General features: G+C 34.1%; 1 protein-coding gene across 11 annotated transcripts in view; it reads right to left on the bottom strand.

The window, feature by feature from the left end:
- Positions 1 to 27,316, bottom strand: part of EXOC6 (exocyst complex component 6) — a 223,468-nt gene that overhangs the window by 25,332 nt on the left and 170,820 nt on the right. For 10 of the 11 annotated variants that reach the window (XM_081268555.1, XM_081268556.1, XM_081268552.1 and 7 more), the window contains 2 exons: positions 25,200 to 25,341; positions 6,666 to 6,739 (listed from right to left, as the gene is read on the bottom strand). In XM_081268555.1, coding sequence (XP_081124681.1) covers positions 6,666 to 6,739; positions 25,200 to 25,341 — 216 coding nt within the window. The remainder of the gene's footprint in view (positions 1 to 6,665; positions 6,740 to 25,199; positions 25,342 to 27,316) is intronic. The other variant, XM_081268562.1, reaches the window with a different exon arrangement.

Raw genomic sequence — 27,316 nt, 5'->3', positions numbered from 1 at the left:
GGGGCGGGGGATGTGGCTCAAGTTGTAGGGTCCTCACCTGGCACGCATGAGGCACTGGGTTGGGTCCTCAGCACCACTTTAAAAAAATAAAATAAAATAAAGATGTTGTGTCCACCTAAAACTCAAAAATAAATATTTAAAAAAAATACTGCATGCCTACGAAGTTCAAAATCAGGCTAAATTTATGGTGTTAGAAATCATGACAGTGGTTATCCTTTGAGAGGAAGGACAATCAAGACTGGAAAGAGGCACCGTATGGTGACAGTACTTTCAAATTCTCTATATGTAATTGAGAGGAATGATCAAGTCCTCTTTTCCATAGTTTGCCCCAAATCAAATACCTGAAAACAGTACTTAATCTCACAAAAGATAAGGAAAATGATAATATTTATGGCCTAGGATTGTATTTGAAAGAAAATGGTATACTTTACTTACCCTAGGCTCAACAGAACCACACATTTGATTTTCTATTACAAAGGTATACCTCTAAGGCTTTGAACTATATATTCCAAGAGTTTTAAAAATGTTCTTCATGACAAGTATCTGATCCCTTACAAACCTTGTAAAGGTATACCAGGAGCTCTGCCATTTCTGAGTGCCTACATCATCAAGCAATATTTGAGGCACAGTCTTTTTTTTTTAAATGTATATTTTGTTAGTTGTAGTTGGACGCAATACTTTTATTTTATTTTATTTATTTTTATGTGGTGCTGAGGATCGAACCCAGGGCCACACACATGTACTAGATGAGCGCTCTACTGCTGAGCCACCACCACAGCCCTTGAGGCACAGTCTTAATAGCTTCAATCACTGTAGTCTAACCCAAATACCACACTATTTTATGAATGCAGTCTAAGAATTCTCATCACATAATTTGGAGGTTAGCTAAAACTACCAGATCTTTTTCTACAGGTCAATATTCCTCAGTACGTCGTATAAATTTTTCAGTTAAAAAAGTTAACTACAGCATATAATATATTCCTTACTAAATTTAAGTTGGTTACTTTTGGCTCATTTCTCAAGCCTATTGAGAACACTTTGATTCTGTCTTCTATCATCTTAGGTAACTCTCCTAGCTCTATATAATCTACATATATAATTCATATTTTTGTCTTTATTCAAGCTAATAATTTAAACATATGTTGATCCCAACTATCAAAGATAATCACCTATAGAGTGCTACCAGAGTTGTCCCAAAGCAGCATTTCCCAAAGGATGTTTTATGTACCACATTCTAAAATGAGTCAGGAGAAAGGTTAGTGAAGAGTTTGGGAAATGCTAAGTTACTGAAGAATGTGTTTTACAATTCTAATGAACATGATGAGTCTCTAAAAGGGGAGGGATTAGAATAGAAAATACTTCCCAAACATTTGATTTAGGAAACTTTTCTTTCCTTTTCCTTTTGTTGAGATGCTGGGGATGAAACCCAGGGCCGACACATGCTAGGCAAGTGTTCTACCTGAGTTTCCAGCCTGGAATTTTTTTTTTTTTTTTAACTTTTCTTACCTTGAGAAATCAGCAGTCCCAGAAAGACACTTTCAGAAACACTGTTCTAGGGTGATAATGATCCATTAGCCAATATTCTTTGGGGCATGAGATTATTTTATTATCTACAACCCACATTACTGCTTTATCATCAGATTACCTCAATATATTCATATTGTCCAAAAGATGCTCAAGACACTATCAAGTGAAACAACATTTCACTAGTCTAAGTAATTTATCATAAAGTGAAATAGGATCAGTTAAATAGGATTTAGAACTAGACTTAGTGAAGCCATAAATGCTCAATCTACTGTGTAATTATGCTACTAAGAAGCTATAAAGTTTATATATATATATGTATATATATATATATAAATATATAAAACATATATACATGTTTTCTATCAAAATAATTACATTTAAAAAGTTTTGGTGATTAGAAAATAATCTTTAGTTACTTACGGAATACTTCATTTTCCAGTGAAATATTTCTATTGTATAAGAATGAGTTATAAAAATTATCACTGAATGCTGCATACAGAAAATCTCAAAAATTTAAGATTTTCATATATTGTTAAAAAGAATTTCACATATTCATTGAAGTCCACCTAAAAGATATATAACAAGTTTAACAAAATAGATGGGCTTTGTAAAAGGAAAAAAAACCAGAAATAATATATCAAAATATATTATATTTATTATATTATATTAACATATTTAGTGACTAAACTTCAAAGGGTTGGGTGGGAGGATGACAGGTTTTACAGGCAAATCATGATCTAACAGCATATTTAAATTGAGGCAGCATATTCACATACTATAGTACCAGTAGCACTAATCCTCCACATTGCCTATTGGGGCAGTAGCTCATAAGATGTTGTTGAGATAACTGGCTTCCATTAGCAAGTATGTGATTGGCAGGATGATAAAGTCTTTTCACTCACAGGTCAACTATTTCCTTTTCTTTAGACCAGGGCAATCCTGATGATCCATCTTTTAGCTACAGTCTCTCATTGAGTCCCAATTCTCTTGCCTTCAGCTTTGATACGGTTCTAGCTTTCCTCTTGTATCAGCTCATACTTGTCATCAACTCCTCTATTCAGTAGAGCAAATATCAGGAGTTTGACCTCAGGGCAAAGTCCGGGTGGGCAGGTAAAATTTGACCACTGGACCTACTTCCTAATCTTTCATACCCAGCAATTCATGAAGCAGTATCAAATTCAAACTGAAAAACAGAAGCATGACCTCTTATAAGTACTATGAAAAGGGCTCTTTTGCCTTTCTAAGTATACTTGAAAAGAACTGTCAGCTTCCCTATTAAGACAGAAATGGATCACAGGCTAGAAAAAAAAGAAGGAAAAGTGCAGAAACTGAACTAAAATGTAAATAAAGGTATTAGCACCCCTTTATGTTTAGTGATATACTACTTCATAAAAGTGTAAAAACACTATGCCGTAAAATATCTTTATGAACTCAGAAAAAAAACCACTATTGAAATTTTAGGGCATTCTTATTTAAATAATCACTAACATCTGATGCAAAAAAAAACTTGTACTCATGTGAGGCTTTTGTTTTCAAGTTTAGTTTTATTTTTTGGCCTATTCTCATACTTGGCATTTTGCCACTTGTTTATAAATTAATTTAAAAAGCAAATATAGGTGAAAATACCATTTTAAATAGATTAACTACTGAAATCATAAGTTATGATTAAGTTATGCTACAGTGATCAAATAGCTAAAAACAAGAATTACTAACCATTTTAGAATATAAAAGTAGAATAGAATATGACCAGATTTTAACATTAATAATCAGAGAAGGGCTGAGGTTGTGGCTTAGTGGTAGAGTACTCACCTAATACTGGGTTTGATCCTCAACACCACATAAAAATAAACAAATAAAAATAAAGGTATTGTGTTCATCTACAACTAAAAAAATATTATAAAACAATAATCAAGGAAAATTATTTTATGCCCTTTTAAAACTAGAAGAATTCTCATGAAAATCAGAGAGACCAATAGAATAGAGGAAAGGGTCTGGAGAAGGGAGGAGGTAAGAGAAAGGAGAAATATTGGGGAATGATATAAATGATACAAATTATATTGCTATATATATTCATCTACAAATATGTAACAACAAATCCCATCATTATATATGATTATAATGTGCCAATAAAAGTCCAATTTTCTATTCACTGGTCTATAATACTACATATTTACTACCATACTGCAGAATTGTGTTTAATATTTACATAGTAAAATTTTTTAATTCAGTTAAGTCTCTTAAACAAATTACACTGATAAGGAAAAGCCAACCAGGACTTAATGTCTTCTAAGTGTACATACCTGAAAAGTAAATCAACCAAAATGACTTGAGATATTATTAATATTTAAAAGTATGCCTTAGTGACAATTCCCTAGGGAGTTATATTCTTGTAAAAGGACTTTTATGCTATCAGACATCAGTGGTCTTTGAAGAAAGAAAGTAACTGAATCAGAGGGTGTTTTTTTTTTTTGTTGTTGTTGTTGTTGTTTATTTGTTTTGGCTGGGGAGTGAATCCAGGGGCATTTAACCACTGAGCCACAACCCCAGCCCTTTTTATGTATTTTATTTCGAGACAGGGTCTTGCTGAGTTACTTAGGACCTCAATAAATTGCTGAGGCTGGCTTTGAACTCATGATCCTCCTGTCTGAACCTCTCAAGCCACTGGGATTACAGGCATGCACCACCACACCCAGCTGAATCAGAGTTTTTAATCTAAATCAAACCAACTATCTATCTGGACAAATCATGGAATGCAATCATTTTTACTTTTTTATTTTTTCCCCAGTGCAGGAGGATAGAACCCAGGGTCACTGAGCTATAACCCCAGCTTACTAGGAACAGAATTCTTCAAGTTTCATAAGCCCATGGCCCTACTCACAAACCTACAATGAGATTAAGAACTAGTTAATATCATTAAAACTAGTTAATACCACCTAAATTCATATAACACAAAAAATATCATGTAATAGTTTTCAATTTTTTTGCAAATTCTGTGTGTATTATGGAACTTATCCTCAAATCATCCCCTCTTAAAGTTGTCCTTTTGGGTTAGAGAACATACTATGTTCTTGCAACAGGAAAACTTACCCCAGGTAAACTGCATAACCTACTTGGAAAACAAAAATACAATGAAACCTATTTCCAACTTGCTAAAGAAAGCAGTTTTCTATATTAGATCATTTTGTTCAGGGAAACAGAACTGCAACAGAGAACTTTTTCTACAGGAAAATGACTTACTGCCAGTAGAAAGAAATCTCTTCTGTTAAACTGAAATGGAAGTTGAGAGTCCATTTCCTTTATTTCCTAATAATTTTCCCAACTTAGCAATGTCAATCATCTATAGATCTAAGCCATTCATAAGCGTATTCTTAGTTTGGCATAATATCTGAGTACTGAGCAAACAAAAATGTTTAGTGCTAAACAGACATAATATGGGGACAGAAATGGCCGTTTCAGTTTCCTTCTAAACCTGACTTAAAAGATATACCACTTAATTCCACATGTCTAATTGTCTCATAAGGATTCCTACCCAGTTCGTGGGTATTTTACTTCTATAAAGAATTTTTAAGCTCCACAAGGATGAAACTATCTCTATTACTCTTTTGTATATTTCAACCACATCTCCTCTCTAAACAGTGTATATATAGCCATTGATAAGTACTTATTAAACACCAGTTGGGAATTAGAGCAAAAATAGATCTATCCTCAAATATTTACTGAAATCAAAGTTCCTTAACTGCTCAAACTGGCCATCTGCAAATATCATTATGGTAGAGTGTGTCATACCTATAGAGCTGCACCCCAGTCATATTCATCCCCCAAAGGGAATGGGCATCACTAGGAGTCTGACAACACAATGCCTTTGTTTTAATTCAGTCTCCATATGGTTCTTGCCAAGCACTCCTGAACCCTTGAACTCAGATCATCCTCTTATGCACACCCTTGTGATTCCCCAGCTCTATTAACCTCCTTAACCATAGAATTAAGGGGAAAAAAAAAAGACAAGGGAGAAGGAGGAAAGAGGAAGAAAGATATAAAATGAAAAATATGGAAGATGGAAAAAGAGAAAAAAAACCCAACAAAGCAGAAATGTCAGAGTTGTAAAATCAAAGGATGCAGAAAAAAAGATTTTCACATTTGTTATTAAACTTAGAGTATTATGATCAAAAAAGAATTATGCAAATATCTAATAACAATAGTAATAATATTATTATATAATAATACATATTTTATTATATATTCTTTTCTTCTTCTTCCTCCTCCTCCTCCTCCTCCTCCTCCTCCTCCTCCTTATTATTATTATTATTATTATTATTATTATTATTATTATTATTTTTGGTGCTAGGGATTGAATCCAGGTTTGTTTAACCACTGAGCCACATTCCCAGACCTTTTTTTATTTGAGACAGAGTCTTGCTAAGTTGCTAAGGGCCTCACTAAGTTGCTGAAGCTGGCTTTGAATTTGCAATCCTCCTGCCTCAGCCTCCGGAGTTGCTGGGATACAGGTGTGCACCACCGTGCTTGCTTATTGTGTGTGTGTGTGTGTGTGTGTGTGTGTGTGTGTGTGTGTGACTGAAGATTAAACCCAGGGCCTTGTAGATGCTAAGTGAGTGCTCTACCACTGAGACATCCCCAGCCCTATAATTAATTTCTGAAAATTAGTTTCATCTTTCTGAAAATATATAAAGTTTGTAAAAACAAACAAAAAAGGCGTTCTTTACACCACTGGCAAAATTTTAAGCAAGGGGTTACTTTTAGGTTGTAATAATGTACATTTAACTTGGGTCCTGAAATTAATGTTGCTACCATCAATTTTAATATATGGCCATGAAATTCTTAAGAAATAAACTTCAATTGTCACTAAACAAAGCATAAATAAACTTCAATTGTCACTAAACATTATACCTGTGCTTTGCAGGTATAATGACTAAATTAAATATTCTTTGTGAGAATGCTCTATAACACTGAGACATTGAATGAATATAGGTTTAGAGAGAAATGCCAAATACATGGCTATCAAGAAAGCAGTTTTCAAAAGGTTGTTTCAAAGCAAACAAGCACTCATGTAGCATTAAAAATAAAAAAGATATGAGATAAGATAAAAGGTAGTAAATGAGAAGTACATTATTATATCTTACTTGTCTGAGGTCAATAAATGCTAGCTGTAAGGTATCCCCCTGGAATCCTGGCACAGGCTCAGAGCTGGCAAACACTATTAAAAACATAAAAAATAAATTAAAAGGAATTAAAACAAGATTGTAAAATACACATGAGTTGAACTGCTAAATTTTACTCATTACACATATATTATAATATTTACACATAACCATTTCAACTATTTATAACTTCAAATTTCTACTAGTGAGAATGTTTTCCACACCCATTACCACAAATATTTTAATAATGTTAAACTTCTAATCTGCCATTTAATCACTATAATCCTTAATCACAATAAATTTAGCATGGTTATCCAACATGCAGTTCAAAAGTTGTAATACACTTGACTCTTTTTAGCCTTAGGTGAATGATTATAGAAACATTTTGAAACTATACCAATTCCATGGCTGTCAACATATTCCAAACATTTGCTTTGTTATACAATAGGCTCTACAAAAATCTTACCTCTAGCTAATAGCAATAAAAGGCAGACACCGAGATAAGAAGTCAGCTTTACATGCAAACAGGTAAAATATCCAAAGCAGAAAAATCATGATTCAAGAATGTATACTCACATCTTTTAATAAATTGTTTTCATAAAGGAATCTTGTTTCTTTAAAACTAAAAGATATCTTAATATTTTAAACATTCAAAATATCTTTAATTCTTTGCATTTAAAATAAAAATTTTAATACTATGCACACAGCTTTAGTTTAACTAAAGATAATCTCAACAATATTAGTTATTTTGAAGACAAAGCACTCTGGGTTCATAAAAAAAAGACCCCATTATTTTTGTTTCTGTGCTAAGAATGTCTATACTCATTCTCCCTCCACATTAATATTCTAATTTTCTTAGAACATTATGAATTTTCCTTTTTGTATTTAACTGAGCCAGTACGTTAGAAGCCATTAAAAATTTCAGCCTTTATAGTTCTTGGAATTAAAAAAAAATCTTAAATTTAACATATTCTGTGTGAAGCACAGTTTAGGAAGACACAAAATAAATAATTAAAAATCAGTAAATGAAACTTTAGCACATTTTAATTTATCTGGCATCTTTGGGGAATAAGGAGTAAAAAAAAAGTTTTTGTTGTTGCTGTTGTTTTTAGATGATAATTTTTGCTTTAAGTAAAATTTTTCTTTAATCTTCAGCATTTTGTATAGAATTATAAAATGTACTATAATATTTTCTTACCTCTTATTTTTAAAATACATTATTTAGATTTTTTGTAACTCTCTGAATTACCATTAAGAATACTCCATCCACCTCCGAGGGCATTGGGCATGCTGAGCTACACTCAGCTACTTGGGAAGCTGAGGCAGGACTACAAATTTGAGATCAGCCTGGATAACTTAGTGAAGATTTGTCTCCAAAAAAGTGCTAGGGAAGTAGCTCAGTGGAAGAGAACTTGCCTAGTATGCATGAGGCTCTGGGTTCAACCCCCAGTGCCAACACACACACACACACACACACACACACACACACACACACACAAATTACAGTTTAATCTCCATTGGCTTGGCATTAAAGCCAAGAGCTTAATTATAAGACATCATAAATTTATACATCATTTTATCATAATACTTTATTTTAGTAAACAGGGCATACAAATGATGGATCATAAAATCTTACACCTAAAAGTGACATCCCTGCCTTTGGAAATATCTCCAACAGTCCCCTGAGGGCTCAGTTTAAAAGTTACCCAGTCCTTCATTTTAAATGAAAAGTAAAGTGACTTGCCCAGAATCACATAGCTAATTCTGGTCTCCTGGCATTCAATCCATTGTTCCAGAACTTGATTAAGAATTTAGTTTCTCATCTTTTATCTCATTTCTTATGAGAATTTAACTAATACAGAGAAACTCACTGATTTATAACTCTCAGGGCTTTTTCTCAAATATTTTTAAGGAATAGGAATTTAACAACCTGATAATCACCTGACACAGAGGACATTTGTAAGAATATGCTAGTCAATTTGATTAGCAGCTTCATATTCTTTTCCTTTAGTACTTTAAAACTTAAGTGTACTCAATCTTACCTTTAAAAATCTCTTGAATCTATATCTGTCTCTACCTCAGTTCAAGCTATCATCATATCTTGTTGGATTATTAAAAGCACACTCCCATCTGGCCTCTTTATTTCCTCTGTGCAACCTCTTCATCCACTTCTCCCAATGTGATTTATGTAAGATGTAAATGTGATTTGGGCACTTCAAAGTAATATCATTTAATGTTTCACCATCACCTTCTCAATAAAACAACAAGATTAAGGTCCTTTACAATCTGTCCCTTGCCTATCTTTCTAGCCTCATGTCTTACCACTTTTCTAGGGGCATCTTAAACTTTTCATATCAAATTAACCTGTACTTCCTTGCATACCAGTCTATCTCTCCTGTCTTTGCCTTTGATCCTTCTGCCTAGAGCATCTTTCTCTTCTTTTTCACCAAAATAATAACTCTTACTTATCCACCAATTCAATCATCACTTTTCATGGGAAGAATTTCATTATCCCTACAGATTGGGCTAAATCCTTCCTCTGGGCTCCCATTGCAACTCCCTGTGTAAACCTTTCCTCACCACTCATTTTTGTTGCTTATAACTGTCTGGGTCTCCCCAACAGACCATACTCCCTGAGGGTAGGGACTATACTTCCATTTCTCATTTCTATGACCTAAATAAGAAATATTTAATGAAAGTTTCTCAAGTGAATGAAAGAAAACTGAGCAAGCAATAAATTCTAAGAGGATGCCATTCAGTCTTGGTAATTAATATACTATCTAGGTTGCTGATTAGACAAAAAATAGCACAGAACACAATTTTTAGTTTTATGTCACTTAAACACATACACTTTTTTTTTTTCAGTGCTGGGGATCAAATTCAGGACTTTGCACATGCTAGGCAAGCACTCCATCACTGAAATACATTCCCAGCCCATTAATTTAAATTTAATAGCCATATGTGGCTATTGGATAGTACAAACCTAGAACATTTCGTGCATACTTAGGGTATTTATATCAGAATAAATCAGTGTGGGTGAGAACATTCCTAATGCATTCTTCAATAAAAATTGAAGAATTTCCACTTCCTGGAAAGTAGAGCTGTTTTTGTTTTGTTTTTACCTTTACAGGAAATCTTAACAAAGTATGTGCTAAAGGAATAAATAGGGATATAAAGAATTCATTTCTAATATTGTTTAATGGTCCCAGACCATTGTTTAATGGTGTTGATGTGTGTGTGTGTGTGTGTGTGTGTGTGTGTGTGTGTGTGTGTGAGAGAGAGAGAGAGAGAGAGAGAGAGAGAGAGATACTGGGGATTAAACCTGGGGGTACTCTACTACTGAAATACATCCCCAGTCCTTTTTATTTTGAAACAGGTTCTCACCAAGATGTCCAGGTTGGCCTAAACTTGCAAGCCTCCTGTCTCTCCTCCTAAGTAAGTGGAATTACAGGCAAATGCCATCATACTTGGCTAATGATCCCAGTAATTCTTGAGGTACATGTCAAATTTTTAAAGAACTGTTGACTAACTTTTGAATTATTATTTAAATTCCTTCTTAGTTCATTCAGATTCTCATTTTGTGTAGGTGATTTGTCATATCCTGGGGTTTACTTATTCTACTCCTTTGGGCCATCATATAATTAAAAATATAATGCCTACTTCCCTAAAATGGTATCTCTTGTCTTCACAGTTTAGTCTTGCCTTTAAGGATATTTTTTTAAAAACATAAATTGATCCTGGTCCTAAATAAAATATTTTATTTACTTTAGAAATTTTTAAACAGACTATTCTGAATCTTTGTTGTTTTCTAAATTTTTATTGCCTCCAATATGGTCATTTTTTAAAAAACAAAATAACTTGATAATAAATTAATTTCCTACTATTTTCTGCCATACGGAACTTAGAAATAATAAATGATTCTATGTCTAAAAGTACTCCAAAAAAAGATTCCAGAGATAAAAGTCTGATCTTGGAAATATCTATGATAAGTAATAGAATAAAAGTCTGCTATGTCAGCCTAAGTAGGAGGAAGACAGAATCAAAGCAGATGAAACTGAGAAGAAAAAGTAGTTCATTTCAGGTGGAATTTTCTGGGTCTTCTAAATATAAATCATGTTATCTGCAAACAGGGATAGTTTGAGTTCTTCTTTTCCTATTTGTATCCCTTTGTTTCTTTCTTCTGCCTATTTGCTCTGGGTAGTGTTTGAAGGACTATATTGAACAGAAGTGGTGAAATAGGGCATCCTTATCTTGTTCCAGTTTTTAGAGGGAATGCTTTCAATTTTTCTCCATTTAGAATGATGTTGACCTTGGGTTTATCACATAAAACTTTTACAATGTTGAGGTGAAGAGAGAGCTTACAGAACGAGAGAAAATCTTTGCCACTTGCATCTTAGACAGAACATTAATCTCCAGGATATATAAAGAACTGAAAAAACTTAACACCAAAAAAAAAAAAGCCAAAAAACCCAATCAATAAATAGGCTAAGGAACTGAACAGACACTTCACAGAAGAAATAGGAATGGTCAACAAATATATGAAAAAATGGTAAATGTTGGCAAAGATGTGAGGAAAAAGGTACACTCATACACTGTTAGTGGGACTTCAAATTGATGCAACCTCTCTGTAAAGCAGTATGGAAATTCCTCTGAAAATTTGAAATGGAACCACCACTTGACTTAGTTATCCCACTCCTCATAGTATTCCCAAAAGACTTAAATCAGCATACTACAGAGATGCATCCACATTAATGTTTATAGCAGCTCAGTTCACAATAGCTAAGCTATGGAACTAACCTAGGTGTCCTTCAATAGATTAATGGACAAGTAAAATGTGATATATATACACAATGGTATATTACTCAACCATAAAAAGGATGTCTTTATGACTTTTGCCGCTAAATGGATGGATCTGGAGACTATCATGCTAAGTGAAATAAGCCAATCCCCCAAAACCAAAGGTCAGATGTTCTCTCTGATATGTGGATGCTAACACATAATAGAGGGGAGAACAGAAGTTCAGTGGATTAGACAAAAGGAAATAAAGGGAAGAGAGAGAGGTAGGAATGGAAAAGATAGTAGAATAAATTGGTCCTATGTTTATATATGAATATACCACCAGTGAATCTCCACATTATGTATAATCACAAGAATGGAATCTTAATCAGAATAAATTATACTCCATGTATGTATAATATGCCAAAACATGTTCTACTATCATGTATTCTAGAAAACACAGTTTAAAAAAAAGTAAGGGAAAAAAAAGCAGAATGGAGATTCCTCAGAAAACTTGGAATGGAACCACCATTTGACCCAGCTATCCCCATCCTTGGTTTATACCCGAAGGACTTAAAATCAGCACACTTCAGTAATGCAGTCACATCAATGTTTACAGCAGCTCAATTCACAATAGTTAAACTATGGAACCAGGACTGGGGTTGTGGCTCAGTGGTAGCGTGCTCGCCTAACATGCGTGAGGCACTGGGTTCGATCTTTAGCAATAAAGTCCATCAACAACTAAAAAAAAAATTAAAAAAAACCCTATGGAACCAACCTAGATGCCCTTCAACAGATGAATGTATAAAGAAAATATGGTACGTATACATAATGGAATATTGCTCAGCCTTAAAGAAGAATGAAATTATGGCATTTGCAAGTAAATGGATGGAACTAGAGAATATCATACTAAGTGAAATAAGCCAATTCCAAAAAACCAAAAGCTGAATGTTCTCTCTGATAAGCAGATGCTGATCCACAGTGGACAGTTAGTAGGGAAGATTGAAGGAAATCTGAATTGTGCAGAGGGGAGGAGTGGGGCAGTGGGGATGGGAAGGATGGACTGTGGAATGAGACAGACATGTATTACACTACTGGTATGACTCAGCACCATGTACAGCCAGAGGAATGAGAAGTTATGCTCCATTTGTATACAATGTGTCAAAATATATTCTCTTGTTGTATATAACTAATTAGAACAATTTTTTTTTCTAAAAAAAGTAATTCATGCTGTGTAGGCTGTGATTTTAACAAAAAGGTATCTTTCAAATTGGCAATCTATTATGAAATTTTAGGAGACTAAAAAGGGAATATCTGTAGACAAAAATACAAATTATATATATATGTGTGTGTATATATATACATATATACACATATATATGTATATATATATTTTTTTAAATTAGGATAACAGGCCTTTCTGACCTTAGTAGCTATACAAGATGTACTAGGTTTGGTTTAGGAGGGTTGTGGGAGGAAGACTGCCAAAAAGTCAGGCCCCAAGTATTTATTCTGACCTTGAAGTAAAATGCACAGTGAAAAGTTCTTGAAAAATTTGTACTAGGCAGAAAGAAATTTTTATTGTTAAGTAGAGAATGTGAATTATTTACAATGTAGATATAGAAAACATCTACATTGGGTAGGTAGAATTGTCAGGGGGTAGGGAAAGGGGAAGAATGAGTATAAATGGAGTCATAAGAGTGAAGAGACCAAGAGCTTGACAAAAGATTTAAAGGGAGTGGTAAGGAGGCTAGGCTTGTTTCAAGACCTTGTTTACTGATGACAAAGGCAAATGCATATAAAATGGAGTCATTTTGTAACTAAATAAAGTACTGAATATGAATACCAATTGTTTGGTTATTGACAAATGTTTTAATACTTTCATTTCTCATTATATCTGAAGATTTAAAGTGACTAGTTAGAACTCAAATTTTGGTTAGGCAAAGTATCTTACATGGACTAGATAGATCATTAGAAGAGTGCCACCTAGTGGTTTTTCTGGCAATACTAAAACCCATTCTCCAAGTCAGGAGTCAAGAATTTGGGGCTCTCACACTTACATTTGTTTACATGAGGTTGGCAGTAGAGGAATGCAAGCTTTTAGAACATTTATCATCCCATTTTTACATAAAGTAGTTTTAGCTCTATCCCTTTCTTGGAATCAAATACTGGTAAACTGCCTTCAATCAAATAGTTTAGGTGCTATTAAAATCCAGAATTGCTGGGTGCTGTGGTGCTTGCCTTATAGTCCCAGCATTCAGGAGGCTGAATAAGGAGGATCATGAGTTTGAGGCCAGCCAGGGAAACACAACAAGATCATGTCTTTTATTTTAAACAAAGCAAGTAAGAAATTCAGGTATCCAAACAGTGTAATAGCATAAAAGTTTAGTTTAAATAAGACACTGCAATATTCTCATACCATCCACATAATTTTGCCATTAATACTTTAAAAACATATTTTTTAGTTGCAGATGGGCACAATACCTTTATTTTATTTGCTTTTACTTTTATGTGGTGCCAGGGATCAAACCCAGTGCCTCACACATACTAGGCAAGTGCTCTACCACTGAGCCACAACCCAGCCTCCACTAATACTTTTATTTGGGGGTGTGACTTTTTCAAGGCTGAAATTGGGGTTCCTGAGGTCATGGTCATAAAAAAGAGACTTAACCTCTTTTAAAAATTTTTATTGTTTTTTTTATGGAAGGTTAAGCCTTTATTCAAAATGAAGAAAGACACATGGAGATTTACCTACTTCTCAATAACTCACCTTTAAAGTAGGTGCTGGCACTCTTCAATCTGGAGCTTTTCTGATACCTAAAAAGATGTTAACTCTTAGGAGATAACCTCACTAGATATTTGAGTAGAATGCATGAAAAAGTACATTCTAAATCTATCCTGAAAACTTTAAATATGGGACAGAATTTGTAGTTCTCTGATGCTTTGGAAATATTTTGTATTTTGCTAGTAATACAAAGGATTTCTGAGACTCCTTTTTAATAACTATTTTAGAGGACATATTATCTTTTCTTCTACATGGTTATATCTGTAAGGCATCTATATTAGGCTCAATACAGAGCAGGTATTTAATAAATATTTAAGCAAAGTATATACAGAGATTTAAACATTAGCCTTATGCCAGGTTGGCCAATGCATCTCCAACCAAGAAGAAATTTATTTATTTATTTATTTTGATACCAGGGATTGAACTCAGGGCACTTAACCACTGAGCCACATCCCAACCCTTTTTTTTATATTTTATTTAGAGATAGGGTCTCACTGAGTTGCTTAGGACCTTGCTAAGTTGCTAAGGCTGGCTTTGAATTCACCATCCTCCTGTCTCAGCCTCCCAAACCATCAGGATTATAGGCATGTGCCACCACACTCAGCAGAAATTTATCTTGAACTTATACAAATCTATAATAGGATCACATGTTCAATGTAAATTTTAGAGAGGGCTATTATTGTAATTCTCCAGCAAACATTACTTATTATCTTTCTGACTTTCTCAAAAATATAGTTATACTAGTATTATGGATATGGTCAGGTTAACCAAAAGTATCTACTACATTCATGCACTGACCCTGCTTAATATTTTCAACCTATAAATTTTTATATCTAAATTAGATCTGTTTCTTATACTTTCTCAAAGTACCAGCTACTTTTGTAGAATTTAACACTTTATAAGATTTATCAGTGAGATTATTTAATGACTATCTCCTCACTGGGCTTAAACCTGAAGAGGGTAAGGACTTTTTCTGTTTGGCTTACCACTATATGCCCTAAATATCAACTATATAATAGAAACAAAGGAATTAATTAATATGTAATCCCAAAGCCCCTTCATTGCCTTAATATTTAACTGCCTCAGAATCTTAGAACCAGGATGTATCCTAGAAGTTGTTACTTCCAAATTCCATATTTTATGGGAAAAAATGAGGCCTCTAGGTGGTTTAATGGTTTGTCCAAAGCAACTTGATTAAATTAGAATCAGAGTCAGGACCAGAGCCAACGTCTTAACTTCCTGCCGTGTGCTCAGACTATCTTAAAACATTTGAGCCAGGCACAGTGACACAAGCCTGTAATCCCAATGGCCCTAAGCAACTGATGGAGACCTTGTCTCTAATTGAAATACAAAAAAAAAAAAAAAAGGCTAGGGATATGGCTCAGTGGTTAAGTGCTCCTGAAATTTCACTAATTAAACTATCTACCCTTGATGTATCATCTCTTCCTCCTTTTCTTTTCTCTATGTTTATTCCCTACCCTCTAGCCATGGGATGCACTCTTTAGGTTTCTTTCACTGTGTACTTCTCTGATTCTAACCACCTTAACATAAAAAATAATACCTCTATAGTTCACCAATTATATGTATATATTCCCTCCTCTAAGATGTCTGGAATATACTCTCTTTTCTTCATTCCCACATTCCAAGGTCAAATTCTCTTTATCTTTCACATGAAAAAGTTCAAGAGCCTTTTTGTAGGTCTTTCTGTTTTTGGTTTCTCCCTTATTTCAGTTAAGTTTCCATGTAACACAAAAGTTAACTTTCTATAATATAGATTTCATAAAATCATGGTCTTGATTTAATAGCTTCAGTAGATCCCCACTTCCTGGATAAAATAAAGTTAAAGCATTCAGGAGTCTAACTTTTCTCAGTCATGCCTTTTGATACTTTCAGCAGGCATCTTGCTGTCTACTCACATGAAATTGCCTGAAGACTCCCTAAGCACAATCCCATCACAATGCTTTTGCCTATGCCATTCCCTCTTCTCAGAATGCCCTTCCCTGCTTTCAATGAAATGTTACTCATTAAAAGACCAACCTCAAATTTCACTTTTCATTGTTATCAATCTTACCAATCCCATGATAAGTAGAATGAATCACATTCTCTTTACATATGTATTTCTATAAAGAAGTTGTTTTTTAAAAAAAACTTTTTTTTCTTTTAATATTTTTTGAGTTGTCAATGAACTTTATTTTATTATTTATGTGTGGTGCTGAGGAGCGAACCCAGGGCCTCACATGTGCTAGGAAAGTGCTCTACCACTAAGCCACAACCCCAGCCTAAGAAGTTGTTATATTCTAATCATTTAATGTATCTGTCTCCTTCCCAGCCAAAAAGACTATGAAATATTTGAAGTCTGATTCATCTCTCATTTTCCAATATACCACATGTAAAAGGTTCTCATTAAACATTTGAATAAATGAATAGTCTTATGTCAATTAACATGGAAAAAAACCTTTTGTAATTACTGAAATTTTGGCTTAGGCTAGTTTACCTCACAGGTATGTGATACTCATTGCAAGAAACACCAGGGAAAGGAGTACCATAACAATACACTGTTTGAAGAAATAAATGAGCCTGTAGATGATTAGTATTAATTCTTCTTCATCATCAGAAAAAAAAACAAACAAAAATCAAAAGTACATGGCTGATGATGGTACATAATAATTTGTCAGCAACTGAATTAGTTCCAACTTTCCATCACTTACATTCATCCAGATGTGCTATTTGTTTATCGCTGTGAAATGACATTCTGCAGCCTAGGAATGTATGTAAAATGTTTTAACAAAGTATTAAGGATGGTAAAGTAAATATTTTGGTTTCTGACTAAAGCAAATAGAAGAAATATCAAACTCAGAATAAAGGGCACTTTATTTGTTTGTTTGTTTGTTTGTTTATACTGGGGATTAAACTCAGGGGCACTCAACCACTGAGCCACGTCCCCAGAGAGAGAGTCTCACTGATTGCTTAACCCCTCACCACTGCTAAGGCTGGCTTCGAACTCTCGATCCTCCTGTCGCTGGAATTACAGGTATGTGCCATAGCGCCTGGCCTTAAAGGGCACTCCTGATGATGCTTATATTTCATACTTGGAACTAAACTCACTCACTATTGCTTAAATTCTTTAAGTGCCTTTCCTGAGTTGTCCAGGATCTTTGGTGGTTCATGGGCTCCAGTCTAAGTTCAATTCCTGTTATCTAATTTGCATGGACTCTGGATCTCTTGCTAATATGCCACAGATTGGTGGGATTTTACATAAATCTTGGGAACCAATCACAGACTATTATACAATGGTTTCTTGGAGCCTTAAAGAGAAAGTGATTACTATGAGTCAATTTGGGTTTATGAAGAATCACAGTAGTATCATTTTCTTCTTTGAAAAGGTAATTAGATGAGGAAAATTCAATGGTAGGTATTAACTCTATGTGCTAGCAAGTCAACCTAAAGGTGACTTATAATTTTGGGTAAAACATTAAACTATAAATTAGATTCACTTACAGGATTAGAAACTGGTTAAGACAACCACAAGGTACTCATGAGATTCTGAATAATGGATCTAAGTTGATATGAAGGGGGAGGTTCAGATATTGCAGTGGTTCTCAAACTTTATTGTGCTTCAAAAGTCTCATGGAGGCCTATTCAAACAAATTGCTGAGATTTATTCCCAGGATTCCCAATTCAGCAAGTGGGGCTGAAGAATTTGTATTTCTAGTAAGTTCCCAGGCAATGCTACTGCTATTCATCTGGGGACCATGTTTTGAGAATCTATGATATACAGTATCTCAGAATATTAATAACAGGTTTTACCCAACATTCTGGAAATGACCTTGTTAAATATGCAGACTGCATGATTAAAATCTATAGATAATATTAACCTGTGATGTAAAAAGATCTCAATAGGCTAGTTATAGAATAAATCTTAAAAATAAAAATTATGGAATAATCTTAAAATACTAAAAAAAAACCCCATAATACAAGTATAAGATTAGAAAAACAAAGCTTAGAGGGCTAAAGCTCAGTGGTAAAGCACTTGCCTAGTACACATGGGAGGCCCTGAGTTCAATCTCCATTCCTATAAGTAAAACAAAACCTCCAGAGCTTAGCAATCACAAAAAAGAAAAAGATGTACAGATTTTAGTGCACCGTAGCATCAATGATTTAAGTATACTCTGGCCATTAAAAAAAGTCATAATAGTTTGGGCTTCATTAATAAAGTATAGATTACAGAATAATGTATTTGATAGGCCACCTACATATTATGCTGGTTCCCCTAAACCTGGGGGATTAGACACTGACATCAAACAGAAACAGAGTCAAGCCAGTTGTTCAAAAAAGAGCACAGGATCTAAAATTATATGTGAGAATAGGAAGAACTGTTAGTGTCTGGTCTTCAAAAATTTAGAGGAATATAAGAGCTGTTTTAATATATAATTAGCTTATAGATAAGGATTTGTTGTTTTCTGTATGACTTTAAGCAGACTGCCACATACAGTTGTCAGGATACTTCCTACACACAGGTACCCAGAGAAGGAGAAAGGGAGGGAGAAGAGAAATTCAGTTTATAGTTCATTCAACGAGTCACATGACTTGGTAGGGATTGAGACCAGCTAGAAAAAGGCTAGACTTTCTCTAATTCATTTAAAGGAGAAAACTTTTGCCTTTTGGTGAGAACACTTTCCTAATTTGCATAAAGGCACAATATGAACTAATGATAATCTAGCCTAAAGGTAGAACTAGGTCTATCAAGAGAAGTTTAGAGAAAAAGTGCTTTCAGCTCAATGTAATATAATAATAGAGCAAGATATCATATAGAAAAACAGTTTCTGATGAGTAGCTAATCTCCCACACTGGATGTTCAAGGAATATCTGGACAACTATACCGTAAGGTTATTTTAGAGAGGATTTCAAGGTGGAAGATTATGTGAGTTTGTGTGTTATGAGGTTGGCAGTGAAACTCAACAATCTTTTTAGCTTTGGGGATTCTTCATCTAAACTACCTATCTTTTCCTCCATATACAAGTTGATTCCATAATAATCAGACTCCTTCTTTTCACAAATTTACCATGTACTCTAGCCTTCTTCCTATCTAGCCAAATTCCTCTTCCTATCTTCTCCTTTCCCTGATCCATACATACTAAAGCATACATACTAATTAGTACTGAAAATATACTTTGTATACAAACTGCTTTCTAAAATGCTCACTATCTCTAGCAATCAGAGAAATGCAAATTAAAACTATTCTAAGATACCATCTCACTCCAGTAAGAATGGCAGCCCATGGAGAAAGGATAGCATCTTCAACAAATGGTGTTGGGAAAACTGGAAATCCATATGCAATAAAATGAAACTGAATCCCCTCCTCTCGCCATGCACAAAAGTCAACTCAAAGTGGATCAAGGAGCTAGATATCAAATCAGAGACTCTCCGTCTGATAGAAGAAAAAGTTGGCTCCGATCTACAGATTGTGGGGTCGGGCTCAAAATTCCTTAATAGGACACCCATAGCACAAGAGTTAATAACAAGAATCAACAAATGGGACTTTCTTAAACTGAAAAGTTTTTTCTCAGCAAGAGAAACAATAAGAGAGGTAAATAGGGAGCCTACATCCTGGGAACAAATTTTTACTCCTCACACTTCAGATAGAGCCCTAATATCCAGAGTACACAAAGAACTCAAAAAATTAGACAATAAGAAAACAAATAACCCAATCAACAAATGGGCCAAGGACATGAACAAACACTTCACAGAGGAGGACATACAATCAATCAACAAGTACATGAAAAAATGCTCACCATCTCTAGCAGTCAAGGAAATGCAAATCAAAACCACCCTAAGATACCACCTCACCCCAGTAAGATTGGCAGCCATGATGAAGTCAAACAACAATGAGTGCTGGCGAGGATGTGGGGAAAAGGGTACTCTTGTACACTGCTGGTGGGACTGCAAACGGGTGCGGCCAATTTGGAAAGCAGTATGGAGATTCCTGGGAAAGCTGGGAATGGAACCACCATTTGACCCAGCTATTGCCCTTCTCGGACTATTTCCTGAAGACCTTAAAAGAGCACACTACAGGGATACTGCCACATCGATGTTCATAGCAGCACAATTCACAATTGCTAGACTGTGGAATCAACCCAGATGCCCTTCAATAGATGAATGGATAAAAAAAATGTGGCATTTATACACCATGGAGTATTACGCAGCACTAAAAAATGACAAAATCACGGAATTTGCAGGGAAATGGATGGCACTAGAGCAGATTATGCTTAGTGAAGCTAGCCAATCCCTAAAAAACAAATACCAAATGTCTTCTTTGATATAATGAGAGCAACTAAGAACAGAACAGGGAGGAAGAGCAGGAAGAAAAGATTAACATTAAACAGAGACATGAGGTGGGAGGGAAAGGGAGAAAAAAAGGGAAATCACATGGAAATGGAGGGAGACCCTCATTGTTATACAAAATTACATATAAGAGGTTATGAGGGGAATGGGATAACAAACATGGAGGGAAATGAATTACAGTAGATGGGGTAGAGAGAGAAGATGGGAGGGGAGGGGAGGGGGGATAGTAGAGGATAGGAAAGGTAGCAGAATACAACAGTCACTAATATGGCAGTATGTAAAAATGTGATGTGTAACCGATGTGATTCTGCAATCTGTATTTGGGGTAAAAATGGGAGTTCATAACCCACTTGATTCTAATGTATGAAATATGATATTTCAAGAGCTTTGTAATGTTGTGAACAACCAATAAAAAAAAAAGAATGGCAGCCAATATGAAGTCAAACAACAACAAGTGCTGGCGAGGATGCAGGGAAAAAGGTACACTCATACATTGCTGGTGGGATTGCAAATTGGTGCAGCCAATTTGGAAAGCAGTATGGAGATTCCTTGGAAAACTGGGAATGGAACCACCATTTGACCCAGCTATTCCTCTTCTCGGACTATACCCCAAAGACCTAAAAACAGCATACTATAGGGACACAGCCACATAATTGTTTATAGCAGCACAATTCACAATAGCTAGTCTGTGGAGCCAACCTAGATGCCCTTCAATGGATGAATGGATTTAAAAAATGTGGCATTTATACACAATGGAATATTACTCAGCACTAAAAAATATTGTCATTTTTTTTTGCAGGGAAATGGATGGCATTAGAGCAGATTATGCTAAGTGAAGTTAGCCAATCCCCCCCCCCCCCGCAAAAAAAAAACAATTGCCAAATGTCTTCTCTGATATAAGGGGGGTGACTCAAAATGGGGTAAGGAGGAAGAGCATGAGAAGAAGATTACCTCTAGATAGGGAAGAGAGGTGGGAAGGAAAGGGAGAGAGAAGGGGAATTGCATGGAATATGGAAGGAGACCCTCATCGTTATACAGAACACATGTATGACAATGTGAGGGAAGAAAAAAAAAAGAAGTTGGTCACATTAGATTGGGTAGAGAGAAGTGATGGTAGGGGAGGGGAGAGGAAGGAGGGAATGGAAGGACAGCAGAATAAAATAGACATTATTATTGCTGTGAGTATATACGTGACTGCATGACCAATGTGATTCTGCAACCTGTACACTCAGAAAAATGAGAAATTATATCCCATCTGATTCAAATGTATGATATGTCAAGATCATTGTACTGTCATGTGTAACTAATTTAAAAAAAAAAGAAAAGAAAACCAAAAATTACTTAAAATAGAATGAAAATTAAAGTTAAAAATTTTCTTAATATATTCACTAGAGAAAGCTGCAGGTTTTTTTGTTATTGTTTTAAGGTTTTTCAGTACTGGAGATTGAATCCACAGGCACTTAACTACTGAAAAACATCTCTAGCACCCTCACTCTTTTTTTTTTTTTTTTTTTTTTTTTTGAGACCAGGTCTCACTAAGTTGCTTGGGACCTTACTAAACTGCTTAGACTAGCTTTGAACTTGTGGTCCTCCTGCTTCAGCCTTCTGAGTGACTGGGATTACAGGTGTGTGTCACCATGCTAAGCTACCATTCATTCTTTTTTTTTCCTTGAGAGAGAGAGAGAGAGAGAGAGAGAGAGAGAGAATTTTTTAATATTTATTTTTTAGCTTTTGGTGGACACAACATCTTTATTTTATTTTTATGTGGTGCTGAGGATCGAACCCAGCACCCCAAGCATGACAGGCGAGTGCGTTACCGCTTGAGCCACATCCCCAACCCCATACCGTTCATTCTTAAATGATTTATGTGTCAATCACTGAAAGTCCATGAGTTGCAGTAGAAAAGAGTATGGGACTCCTTCATTACTTATACCACACTATTAAAAATAAAAAGATGCCTTTTGGGGGGGAAAAACATTTAACATCACAAGTTGTGAAATAAACATGAAAATATAATCAATTTATATTTGTTTGGTCATTACTGAAAGTATGATACTGTATTTAAAAAGTAATGATTATGGTGATAGATGATACGCATTAAGAGGCAGAGTCACCCAAAGGGAAAAATCTTAAAAGGAAGCCAAGTTTTCTTCTATGGTTTCTCTTTGAGTCTTGGTCCCTTCCTTTCCCTATCTCCAGTGCCAAAATTTAGCCCCCAAAAGGCTAGGTTTATCCTTCTTATTCTTGACCTCAGACTTTCCTAATTGAGTTATACCTCATATTCAGGGTCTTCCTTGGTGTTCTTCAAGAGATTAGTCCTTTAAGAAAACATCACATTTAAAAAGGATCCTTTAGCAATTCTGCCCAAAGTAGTGAGTAAAAGCAAAAAGTATCACTACGACAGGATAGTAATAACGCAAAGATTGGCCAGGGGGTGGGTGTGGGGTGCCGACTTAGTTAGGCTACCCTTCATACAAAAGTATGAACAGAGAGAGTTAGACATTGAATTGCCTAACCAAACAGCAATTTCTATCATTCGGCAATAAATCTAATTGAGAAGAAATAACCAAACACCAAAAAAGGGTTCAACCACCTAATTATTTTGAAGTCACAAAGAGATATAATAAAACAAAATGTCTCAAGCTATATCAATGTAAAATATGTACATAAGCAATGTCATACTGGAATGAGCTCATAAGACAACTTTTTTTTTTGTATTGGATATTTAACAGGGGGATTTTACTACTGAGCTACATCCTAGCCCTTTTCATTTTTTATTTTCTATTTTTTGGGGACAGGGTCTCACTAAGTTGCTTAGGGTCTTGATAAACTGCTGAAGCTGGACTTAAATTTGTGATCCTCCTGCATCAGCCTTCTGAGTCACTGGGATCATAGGCATGTACCACCACACCTGGCATAAGGCAATTTTTTTAAAACTTTAAGAAAGTACAACAGCTGAGAAGTACAACACACACTTAGTATGTGCCAGACCCTGGGTTCAATAAGAAAGAGAAGGAAGGAAGAAGGAGGAAAGGAAGGAAGGAAGGAGGGAGGGAAAGAAGGAAGGAAAGAAATTAGTTTCAAACTACTTATAGAATAATAATTTGCGCTTAGATAGCTTGTAAAAATTTTTAAAGTATTTTTTGGCAAATACAAAAAATATTTTGTAAATGCTAGTTTTATTTTTTATAAAGAAAATAAATGTTTTCCAATTAGATAAAATTAGAAACACTCCCTAAGAAAATGAATTTTTTTCTCTAGCGGAAAACCTTATACACAATGGGCACAGGAATATTTGATCCTTGTTGGGAAAAAAAAAGTTGCAGGCTGCTGACATTTAATTTTTAAATGTCTTTCACAAAGAATATATTATTGCAAATATTTCCTCAGACAAGTATTTTATAATCCTTCTTGTGCCCCACTGACTTTCAATTTATCAATGGAGGTGCCTAACTCAACTGTCAACAAGGGATTACTCATTTGAAAGTACTGCTTGAAAACTGCTTATGTATACTCATGTTCTATACTTTAAAAGTTATAATTTAAGGGTTGATAAAACCCATATCCAGAAGTACATATAATAAGGCCAATAACACACAAGTAACCAAATCGGTTTTGAAGCTGATTAGCTAATGTCAATACTAGATTGTGGAATATGAGAACCTTAGTACCTAAACAAAATAAAGTAAAAAATAATGGCAACTATAAAAGCTTGAGAAATCTTTGGGAAAGATAAACAAAAATTTATACACTTCATTTGGTATGCAGGGTCTTTTTTTAAAAATTTATTTTTAAAGAGAGAGATAATTTTTTTAATATTTATTTATTTAGTTTTCGGCAGACACAACATCTTTGTTTGTATGTGGTGCTGAGGATCGAACCCGGGCCACATGCATGCCAGGCGAGCGCGCTACCACTTGAGCCACATCCCCAGCCCTGATATGCAGGGTCTTAAGATTGTCCTTCTACCAAATATCTAAAAAGTTATTAATAGAAAAAAGTGACAAACTTAGAATCATCTCATTCATTTATGACAAACATTAAGAGTCCTGGCAAGAAAGCAAGAATGACTTGAGAGGGTTGGAGTTGAGGCTCAGTGGTAGAGTACTTGCCTACCACGTGTGAGGCACTGGGATTGATTCTCAGCAATCCATTCTATTTATTTACTTATTTTATAAAATAATCTATTCTATTTATTTACAAATAAATAAAATAATCTATTTATATTATATTATTTATAAATAAATAATTTTATTTATAAATAAATAAAATAGAGGTAGTATGTCCATCTACAACTAAAAAAATACTTAAAAAAGAAAAAAAAAGAATTACCTGAGAAAGAAATATTGGGGATAATGAGTTATCTTTTGAATTATCCCAATCTAGAGTACCATTTCAGTGCCTCTCTAGAAACCTTGAATGTGAAGCTGGCATATTTTTCATTTTTCTCTTCCTTTAAAGAAGTTAGTTCTACTCAAAAGGCTGCCAAAAGTTTAGTTACATTAGATCCTTTCCTTCTTCAAAATATCCTACTACCACTATATATAATTTTTTTTCATATAATTTAAATATACATTCCTTGAAATTCATGAACTAACCAACATGGTACTTACATTCACACTGTATGACATCTAAGTTAAATTGCTGAACAGCTCCCATGCTTATCTGTTTTAACTCACTATCCAGTAGCATCTGCATCAAGGTTGTTGACAGATGCTGGCAGGCTGACATGCAAGCTGTCTGGGCGACTTTCCCCTGTTTAAAACAAACAACCAAACAAAAAACAAACAAACAAAAATAAATAAATAAGCAAATACAAAAATATACTATAAAGTAGTACAAAAATTATATACTGACAATCTTTTAATAGTGATTATTGGCTTTTCTGTTTCTGCATCCTGAATGCCTTTGTATTGTAAGAACCAAAATTAATATTCTTAGTTCCCTCATCTTTCTCAGGATATATCATTAAAGATCTAACTGAAATACAAAGAAAACTGAAATACAAGTTAAAAAGCTATTATTATTTCAGATCTCTTGAAATATCTAAGATTAAAAGAATTAATGTCTAATATTAAAATAATGTCTGAAAATTTTAAAAATATTGATATTTCAATATTAAAATATGACATTTATGACAAAATCACCATAACATCAAAAACCACACTTTTCATATAATGCTCTCTAAGCTGTCCTTTGTATATTTAACTAAACCAAAATGAAGAAAGTTAATGTTGTAATTTATTATTACTATTTAAACTGTATCTAAAATTCAAAATATACTTTGAGCCATAAGTCTTTATTTCTACTCAGAATGCTAGTCTGTGACACAGCTTTAATTACTGATGGGAGGGAGGCTTATTTACTAGTATGACTTCAAATTGAATTAAATACAGATCTGTATTTAGTTTTAGAAATTGAGTTTTAAAATGATTTGGTAATTTAGAAATATGTAGTAGTTAAGTGAACTACATATGCTTGTGGTTTTCTTTTATTAAGGTATATAACATTTAAATATATTTTCTACTTTAATAAGGTCCTGCAACTACATGAACTTTGATAGCCCTAAGTTTTCTTCTTTTAGCCTCTAGGTTATATAGCTAAATTACAATACTACATCACTTTTAGAATAAACTATTTATTTTAAAAGGCTTTGCATTTGAAATAGAAGTTTAAAATAAAATATTTTAAAGACTCTTCTAGATAAAATTTTCTAGTATAATACTGCTCCTAGAATGGCTACCTCTAGCCATTATGGGATTTGGTGATTTGATGATAAAATTTAAGATCTATGGTTATGGTTAGAAAAAATGACTTCCTGGAGACAAGCCATGTTTTGCTTCATTTCCATTAATAAATATTTAACCATTTATATTTAATAATTAGGTTTCTTCCTACTTAACAAAAAGGCAATAAAGCTACAATCATGAAAAAATATCTTCCAAACATAATTGCTACAATAAATGGGTACAAAAATGTTTATGTGGATTTGATTTGAAAAGTAATAAAGAACATAAATATATTTTCACATTTGTTAGAAAATTTGTTCTTTAACTTACACATTAATAATCAGACTGGAAACAGAACTTTTATGAATGATTCGTTAGCATTTAAACACTATGCACAGTAGAAAACTGAAATGGAATGTCAATTTCTCAATCAAAAACTTGAGATAAAAGCTGATGCAAACAATATACTTGACAGATACTGATGAACTGCCAAAAAGGAATGTAACAAACAATGAAAAACCCAGCATGCTTCAAGATCCCCCAATCCTAAAAGGAATTAGTCTGGGAGACATGCAGCTCCATTCCCCAAGCAGAATAATATCAATATGAATGAGAGGGGGGATAAAAGCAGAAAAAGAAGAAATCAATGACCAGTTATTTAATTACAATATAATAGGTTTGTGAAAATGGAAATGTCATTGTGACCTAATGGAACAACTAGTATATTTTAGTTTAATGTACTTCTTCATCAAATCAGCTCCATGTTCTATTTATGTTGCTACTATAATGTACTCACTACAAAAACAGATTAACAAACTGCAAATTTATTATTAAATTCATTTTAAGATCATTTAAGCAAATACACTGCACAATATAAGTAGTATTGTTTTCAGTGAACCTTTAAAATTTAACAGATTCAGAGGCTACAAATATATATGTGTGTACGTGTGTGTGTGTGTGTGTGTGTGTGTGTGTATGTGTAACTGGAGCTGAAAATGATG

The sequence above is a fragment of the Spermophilus citellus genome, assembly GCF_964194105.1.
Source record: "Spermophilus citellus genome assembly, chromosome: 15".
NCBI classification, from domain to species: domain Eukaryota; kingdom Metazoa; phylum Chordata; class Mammalia; order Rodentia; family Sciuridae; genus Spermophilus; species Spermophilus citellus.
This window is presented reverse-complemented; position numbering and strand designations above follow the sequence as displayed.